The sequence below is a fragment of the Embiotoca jacksoni genome, unplaced genomic scaffold (assembly GCF_022577435.1).
Source record: "Embiotoca jacksoni isolate LCO1_2020_lvr unplaced genomic scaffold, fEmbJac1.0.p SCAF_10, whole genome shotgun sequence".
Lineage (NCBI taxonomy): Eukaryota > Metazoa > Chordata > Actinopteri > Embiotocidae > Embiotoca > Embiotoca jacksoni.
The window spans coordinates 18,979,874-18,988,801 of record NW_027185230.1 but is presented as its reverse complement, the minus strand read 5'-3'; the positions used below and the strand labels follow the sequence as shown (position 1 = coordinate 18,988,801).

The window sequence follows — 8,928 nt, the reverse complement described above, 5'->3', positions numbered from 1 at the left end:
AACGGTGATTAAAACATTTTTAAAAAAAAAACAGTAATTAAAACGTTAGAAACGGTTATTAAAACATTAAAAACGGTAATTAAAACGTTAGAAACGGTTATTAAAACATTAAAAACAGTAATTAAAACGTTAGAAACGGTGATTAAAACATTTTTTTTTTAAAACAGTAATTAAAACATTAGAAACAGTGTTCAAAACATTAGAAACGGTGATTAAAACATTAAAAACGGTGATTAAAACATTAGAAACGGTGATTAAAACATTAGAAACACTTAAATTAAGTAAAAAATACCTGCATTAAATATCCTACTTAAGTAAAAGTACACAAGTTGTAGCAGCAAGATTTATTGCCGGTATTAAAGTCCCTCTGACTCTGTAACATCTTTAGATTATTAATAACGCCAGTTACTACGACTTTATATGAATAGTTTTAAATCTGCGGCGTCGTTAAGATGATTACTAAAATCTTTTGCTGTAATTTAGGGAACTTAAAATCTGATTCTTTAACATTTATCTTTTCGTTCTTTCACAGATCCGAACGAACATGACGCAGAGTGGAACAATCATCCCGCCGAGGGCGCGTTCAAGAAGTCCATCTGCAGCGGTGACAAGAAAAGCCTGCGGAGGAAGAACAGAGGAAAGATGAGGGAGAGCGCGTCGCGTTTTCTACCGACCGACGAGACGGGAGAACCGCCGCAGGTCGCCGCGTCGCTCCAAACCTCCGTGTCCGTGAAGGTGGAGCCCGGTTTGGACGAAAGCGTCGCGATGGACCTCTCTCAGCCCGCGACGCTCCTCAATCTCACAACGGCGCCCATAAAAAACGAAGACGCGCTGGCGAGTTGTGACGAACGTCCGTTTCCGCCTTCAGACTCCGAACGAGACTCCAAAGACGGCGTGAAAGACGTTAAAGTCGCCGTCGTGCCGGACGGACCGTTTATTAAAACGGAGGAAGAAGAGGCGGCGCCGAGCGACTACGGCGGCGCCGACTTCTGCAAGCAAGAGTCTGAGCACGAATCAAAATGTTTCCCGGAACCGGCGCCGGATCCCGAGGCGGCGAGCGGGCGGGCCGCCGAGCCGGAAGCGGCGGCGGCGGCGGCGGCGGCGCCGCCGAAGGAAAACGACACGCCCGCCGTTCGCGACAACTTCCTGCGCTGCCCCTCCTGCCCCAAAACGTTCAGCCGGGCGACTTCGCTCAACAACCACATGAAGACGCACGGCGTGGCGAAGGCTCACAGCTGCGGCGACTGCGGCAAATGCTTCGGCCGGGCCGACCTCCTCCGATCGCACAGGCGCACGCACACGGGGGAACGACCCTACATCTGCAACACCTGCAGTAAAACCTACGCCCACCCGAGCCAGCTGCGCATACACAAGCGCATCCACACCGGGGAGAAGCCGTACTGCTGCTCGCACTGCGGGAAGCGCTTCAACGAGCACAACCAGCTCAAAGTGCACCTGCGGACGCACACCGGCGAGCGGCCGTACAGCTGCCAGGAATGCGGCAAGACGTTCAGCAACGCCGGCAACCTGCGCATCCATGAGAGGATCCACACGGGCGAGAAGCCGTACTGCTGCGCTCAGTGCGGGAAAAGGTTCAACGGCCTCGGCGACCTGAAGACGCACTACAGGATCCACACGGGCGAGAGGCCGTACAGCTGCGAGCTCTGCAAGAAGACCTTCAGCCAGGCGGGCCACCTCACCATACACATGCGCATGCACACGGGAGAACGGCCGTACAGCTGCAGCGAGTGCGGCAAGAAGTTCACGGTGGCGAGCAGCCTGAAGCTGCACCAGAGGACTCACACGGGGGAGAAGGAGTACAGCTGCTCGTACTGCAGCAAGAGCTTCAGCAGGTCCGGACACCTGAAGAGACACGAGCTGGTCCACACCAAAGAGAAGGTGTTCCTCTGCAGCGAGTGCGGGAAAACCTACACCGACCAGTCGTCCCTGAAGAAGCACCTGAAGATGCACGCGGCGAAGCAGCCGAGGACTCTGAGCGACGGAAGCACGAGCGAGGCGGAAACCAGCGCGGCCCGGCCGGCCGCCGCCGCCGAGGCGCTCTCAGACTCCGAGAAAAGTTAGAGACAAAATAGTCGGAGGTGAGTCGCTTAAAAACAAAGAGTGAGTTTACAAAAAAAAAAAAAACTAAATCTTAACTCGATGTCTATTTCTGAGCTTTTTCTGAGCTTTTTTTTTTTTTTTAAAGCTTTTAATGGCGAAACAACAACGAGGAGTTTAAGGGATTTTTTTTTTTTTAGCTGCCAGAACGCGACAACATACGAGTCACAACTTCTGCACAGTCGCTGTCAAACAAAAATAAAATGCAGAACTCGTATTCATTTCAAAAGAGCCGGCGGTTGAAGCAGATCAAGAAGGAGCTACTCAACATTTCATTAAATACAAAAATTCCAATTATCTGGTTTTCACATGAATGTATTATAATTAAACTCATATCACAAGTGTTTAATATAGATATATATATATCTATATATAGATACATATATATAAACAGTCACACTGACGCCAAGACGAAGACTAAACATCTCACGGTTGCTGGTTGTCATGGTAACGCAACCCAATCTTATCGTGTTGTTTTTTTTCCAGATGTGCACTATGTGGAGATTTTTTTTAAAGATATCACACCTCAACAAACATGCAGCAAGCGTTAAAAAAAAACCTACTTAGTGGCTTCGTGGTTTTAAAATGAAGTTTGGAAACCACCGTCGAAGACTGTTCTGCAGTTAAAAGCTCCAAAAAGCTCGTAAGTGGACTTCGAGTTAACGTTTCGTGGAGCTACTGTTCATGAAGCTTTGCTCTCGGATCCGTTTGTGATGTTTGTGCTACAGTACAATACGCTGCTGTCTAGTTCTTGCTGTGATTTTTATTATTATTATTTTTTATAGTAGGTTCAAATATTTAGCGAAACTGTACAATTAATTATTAAGTTCTGATTGAAAAAGTTGAGAGAAACTGGGAAAAAGCCGTCGTTTCGATCACTGAAGCCGTAGCAGTGTGTTCATCGTTTCATCAAAGTGTTTGACCTTTGACCTCACTTTAAAAATAAATATATAAAATTCCCCACATGGTGCATTAAAACATAACTATATAATTGTTTTAGGATTAAGATGCTTCTACACACATTTAAACACTCAGTAATATATACTTGATTAATTCATGATTGCTGTAAATAGCTTGAAGTCTACAGTGAGCAGCCCGATCCGTTGAACAAGACCAGAATGTATTTGTGTTATAATATTAGTGAAAATAATAATAACGCTGCGGATGTCCGGTATTGATGGAGCAGCTGATCCGATCTGTGTGGAGCCTCCAAAGGACCCGTTCACTGTAAAACCAGGAAATCTGCCTCCTGTCCGGCTCCACGGTCACAGGGCGCCTGTTTGATGTGGGTCGATACGTAACGATGTTCACTGACTTTAATGTGATTTGTGTCCAAATTAAAGTGACAAAGTAACCAAAAGATTTTTTTTTGGTATATTATTTATACCAAATTTTTGTATTTGTGTATTATTTTCCCTTTATAAACACATGAAAAGCAGCGCACAGACACTAAACGCAGAATACATTGACATTTAAAAACATGCAGAATTATGACTCCCAGAAAATGAATCACAACAAAGTGCATGCAGGAAGTTTCTGTGCATATCGGCTGAAATGTCTCAGAAAGTCCAAGGAACTAAAAAAAAAACCTATAATCTGCTGTGAAGAGCCTTAAAATGTTTCAGTAAGAGAAAATTAATCATCTTCACCTTCATTATATTCAGTTGAGAGATCCGGTGCCTGTTGAGGCTCGTGTTAATTAATGTTATTAATTATTAAATGTAAAATGAAAAGTTCACTTCCCAGAACTGTCTTTTTGCAAATGTTTGTGTTTTTTTTTTGTGGCTGCTTCTAAAATGTTCCATCTCAATATGTTACTGACCGTCTATTTACATAAAACTTGCATAATAATTATGATACGTGGTGCATTTCTACCTTTCACCGTAAATGTCGAACCCATAATTCTCTCAAAAACCTCCCACTTCCCCCGTTGCTCATGAACGCACCAGTAGACTGACAGCTGTCCTCTTATATTTTACACTAACATTACATTACATTTGACAAAATAAACATCCCTCCTCAGCCAGGTATCGCACCGAAGCGCGGGATTTGTCCGGCGGTCCACTGAAAGACGTGTCGGCGTCACACTTCATCTCATCCGGCTCGTGTCAGTAACTTACTCGAGTGGCAGTCTTGATATTCGGCGCCCAAACGTCCCGACCTCGGCCGTCACGCCGTCCTGCAGTGAGTCACGTGTTTCTGCTGGGACGTCCGATTGGATCTGCGTGACGCCGGTCGGGCAGCAGTTGACCCTGCACGGCAGCTTTTCCCTGGACAGGTAGAGCATCGGCTGGATGCTGCTGCTGAAGTCCATCAAGCCGAAGGCGATGTAGTGAATGTAGCAGCGGAACACTTCGGGGGAGAAGTAGTCCTGGAAGGGGAGCAGCGCCACCGGCGGGAAGTAGTTGAACACGATGATGGCCAGGATGACGAGCACCAGCTTGAAGGCTCTCTTCTTCACGGGGTGCCTCTCGTCTCTGCCGGGACTGGACTGCCGCAGCGCCCACAGGATGGATATGTTGCAGAACACCATGAAGGCGAACGTCGAGAGGATCATCACCGTGAACACCTCCTCGAAGTTGCGGATGTTGCCGACGCATTTGCCGGCGGCGTAGGGCAGCGTGATCAACCAGACCGTGGTGGCCAGGGCCGCTCGGTGCTGGCGGTCCTTGAGCTCGGCGAAGGTGATGGGGTGCACCACCGCCATGTAGCGGTCCAGGCAGATGCAGGAGAGGAAGAGCGGCGAGGAGTCCTTCACGCCGTAGAAGAAGCGCAGGACGTACCAGCTGCTGCTGGAGGTGAGGAAGACGATGTTGACCAGCTCCAAGGGAGTGATGAAGCAGAAGAGCATGTCCAGGACCGCCAGGTGAAGGATGAAGATGTCCGAGGTGGACGAGTCGCCCTTGTTCCTGCGGATGAGCCACAGCACCATGATGTTGGCCGGGATGCCCACAACCATGTTGGTGAACTGGAGGCAGAGATACCAGATGATGACGGCCGGCATGTTTTCGCAACTCTCGTACATCGTCTTCCCAGAGAAGTTTAGAGGTCTGTGAATGATGAAGGCGAGGGAGGAGTTGATGTGGAGAAGCTCCATGGCAACCACCCAGACCAGGAACGAGAGGAGGAAAGATCTGTCAGAAAAACTCAGGATCAGCTGTTAGAGACAACAGTGAAGCAATAAAACGGCATAAAAGATATGAAGATAATATTCAGCCAATAAATTAGCAAAGTTTTTTTTAAATGTCAAAAGATATTTTGGACTTGTGGAAAGCGACTCAGCGAACAGTCTGAAGCAGTTTGGTAAAGTTTAATCTTGGAGGTGAAATATTGGAACGTGTCACCTCTCATGGCGTCTAAAAATCCTCCAGATTATTATTTGGTCTGACGAGCGATAACAAACAGAAGACTCGTCTAATAAAAGTGTCGTCTATGTAACACACTAGATTACCTGTGTTAAGTTTAGGACTGTCTTTAGGTCGCTCTGGGAGTGAATGAAACACGGCAAATGTTTGCAGTTTAAAACAAGGAACTGAACTGCAATTTATTATAGTTATTAACACACAGAAAATCAAGGGAACAGCATAAAGAAAAATAACAAATTCAAATAATAACCCCAATACTGGTATTTATCTCACAGTCAGTCAGTTTCAGTCTCTTGTCTTTCAGTCTACGACCAGGTAGTTTATGTCTGGAGGCTCTCAGACTAACTCTTACCTGAATCTTTTGCTCCTCGGTGCTCCTGCAGGAGAATCCAAGAAGACCAAATGCAGCTTCACCCACGGAGGAGATGATCAGGGGTCACAGGGTCACTCAGCTCCAGCGCTCTGTGGAGGTTTCTGGGGATCGCTGTCTCCATCACAGATCCAAACAGAAAAAAACAATTTGCATACAGCAGAATTTAATACGATGTCAGTACTGTAATTTATAAACTCTATTGTTGGTGTAACAGTAAATGACCAGAAATATAGTATTACACGCACATACATATATATATATATATATAATACATATGATATTCACTATGGTGAATATTAACATACAACCATATTTCACACACACATGTACTCATGTCTCAGTGACATCTGTCACTTATACCTAACAGACATTATTTAAACGTCCACCGTTACTAAGCAACACACTCAACAGCTGTTCTCAATCTGACCGTTTACTTCTGGCGCTAAAACAAGAACATGACGTCATCGTTCCCGCTCGGGTCAACAGGTCCCGACGCATTAGCTAGCCCCGTCGCGTACGTGTAGCTCCACAATCACAGATATCAACCCCGTAAAATCATATTCATCAACAAATGAATATTTATCCCCGACTGGTTGTTTTGTTCTCTTCTCTCCTGATAGATATCTTTAGCCCAACTAAACAACTGTCCTCCTTTGTAGCTCTGCACCAACGGATAACTGTGAGCAACGCATCCGTCACTCACCGGAGATTCTTCTCAGACTTAAATCAACTTCTTCCTCCGGAGTCGGTCTGGTTAACGACCAAATAAATAAAGATCCTCAACAGCAGAGAGCAGAAATCAACCCAATGAGATCTTCATGGTGGAGATGATGACCTGCTGTTGGAGACATGAAGGGTCGTCTCCAGGGAGACGGCTTTGATCTCCCGACGTGCACCACAGCGCCCCTCTGGTGAACGTCGGTATTGCATGTGTGAGTTAACCGGTTAGGTTAGGTTAGGTTAGGTTAGGTTAGGTTAGGTTAGGTTAGGTTAGGTTCGGTTCGGTTAGGTTAGGTTAAGTAGTTACTTTATTAATCCCCAAGGGGAATTTTTTTTTTCGCTACAGCAGCATACAGGAAGCAATAAGATAATAATAGAATTGCTGGTAAAACTAACGTGGGTTACAAAAGTACAATTTCCAACTCATATTATTTGCAAAAGAGTCATGCTGTAATTGTTTTTATTTATTACCTTCAACTTACTTGATTGTTTTGGTAAATTTTATTGCACTTCTTGTAAAATACACTGATGACATCAACATCTTTCTTTTAAATTTTCTCTTTTATCTTCATCCTGCTGCTGCAAAATGCAAATTTCACCCACATGAAGTTAATAATTTTCCAAATGTCTGCACTGTTTATAGTTGTAACAGTCCAGTGAAATAAACATTACCTACTTACTTGATATTTACAGTTTATCTGCCGTAGCTTACTAATGATGATTATTTGATATCACAAGTACTATAGTATAATATTAATAAAAATATTAGCTGCCTGGATCTTTACATGAGTAGCAGCAACTGCACAGTGGAAATTTAAATATCAGCGTGAAACTGGAGGAGAACAAAGACTTTTTCTGTCTCATCACATATCAAACTTTTTTTTTAAATTTTCAGGACTTTGGTAAAACATGTTATAATCAACAAGCAGTAAAAATGCTTTCTCAGACAAAAATAATGAAGGAAATAGTTAATGCAGTGGATCAGAAGAAATAAGAAGCAAACATAAAACAACAAACTGCATTATTTATCATAAACAGCTCACCCATTTAAAACACAGATAAGATAAAGAAAACGTACATTTTTCTGTATATTTTTGGATTGTTCCTTCCCTTCGCTCTCGGTCGTCTGATGAACTGATTTCGTTCGCCCTGAACCTTTGAAGTGTCACCGTCGCGCTGACTCTGCCGACCCTTCGGCCCGTTTCCTTCTCAAACATTGAGCAAGTGTCAGTTACGACTTTATGTAAATGGCTTGTAGAATCATTGCTGCCCTCCCACTATATCTGTATGTAAGGGTGACGTGGAAATGAGGAAGCTGACTATAAATGCAGCCTTGTCTCATGCAGAGAAACTAAAAAAAAAACAGCATATTGCCATTGAAAAAGACACAAGAACCGACCCTCATGTATGTGCAGCTGCAGTGTGACACTAAATGACACTCACCTGTTCACCAGGATACCGCCGCACCTTCCTCCAGTGACGGGTGTCCCCGCTCTCCACTCTTAGTTCAGGTGACTCCTGTGTGCATCTGTTCCACGGTGAGCAAACAGTGAGCCTCAAAATGAAGAGAAAACATCTTCAGGAACATGAGCCAACACTTCAGGGATCCTTCTGCGTCTGATCGTCCAATCAGAGGGCGGAGACGAGGGCGTGGGGGGCTCAGCATCTCCCCCTGGGTGCCTACGATGTCACGATCGGTACCCGTGCAGCCCTTTAAAAAAAATGAACGCATTAAATAAATCAAAATGATTTACGTGTGTGAATGACATCAATGTGTAGAGAAAAAGTCAAGGCAGAAATAAGAAAATCAAACACGGATCAGAAACGGAGAGCAGAACAGAGGAGGTGTTGAGGACGTGTTGTGGCAAGCCATCATCTGTTCACACCGATCGGCAATGATGCAACAAACCGATGGTGCCTGACGGAAAAATCGTCCGTAAACAACTGATGCAACAGTCCTGAAAACCACTTCTGATTAAATTCACTGTAACAATGTGTAACGTGTTACGTGACGTGTTTCAAGGTGTCGATGGGACTCTGAAAACTACACAAGTCACCTTTTGTCCCTTGATTCACATTTACAGGACGTATTTAAATGGGATTTTTCTTCGTGTTGCGCTGCTTGATGGTTTCCACACATTCGTTTTTTGGAGGGTTACAGAATGACCTCTCAGGTGACCTTTGACCTCTTTGCTCCGAATCATAATACATTCAAAAAGACAGCCGTCTAGAAGAAAGTCCTTCTGTGCAGTTGATGAAACAATGCGAGTACATTTAACCCTAACGAGCGTGTTGCAGTGAGAGCCTGCTCCTCATTTAATCGCTCGTTGCTCCTTCTTTAATGTCCAGTTG

At 44.7% G+C, this 8,928-nt stretch overlaps 2 protein-coding genes across 5 annotated transcripts in view; one reads left to right on the top strand and one right to left on the bottom strand.

The window, feature by feature from the left end:
* LOC138211899 (zinc finger protein 271) overlaps positions 1-6,589 on the top strand; it is an 8,076-nt gene extending 1,487 nt beyond the window's left edge. The window contains exons 2-3 of one of the 4 annotated variants that reach the window (XM_069172101.1): positions 533-2,099; positions 6,516-6,589. In XM_069172101.1, coding sequence (XP_069028202.1) covers positions 533-2,082 — 1,550 coding nt within the window. In that variant the 3' untranslated portion in view covers positions 2,083-2,099; positions 6,516-6,589. Of the gene's footprint in view, positions 1-532; positions 3,975-4,141; positions 4,153-6,515 lie in introns of those variants that run through there. The other 3 variants (XM_069172110.1, XM_069172092.1, XM_069172083.1) reach the window with 3 other exon arrangements.
* On the bottom strand, positions 4,235-5,215 carry hcar2 (hydroxycarboxylic acid receptor 2-). Its single transcript, XM_069160537.1, has one exon. The coding sequence runs from the start codon at positions 5,213-5,215 to the stop codon at positions 4,235-4,237; it is 981 nt and encodes a 326-aa protein (XP_069016638.1).
* Positions 6,590-8,928: the final 2,339 nt, after the last annotated feature.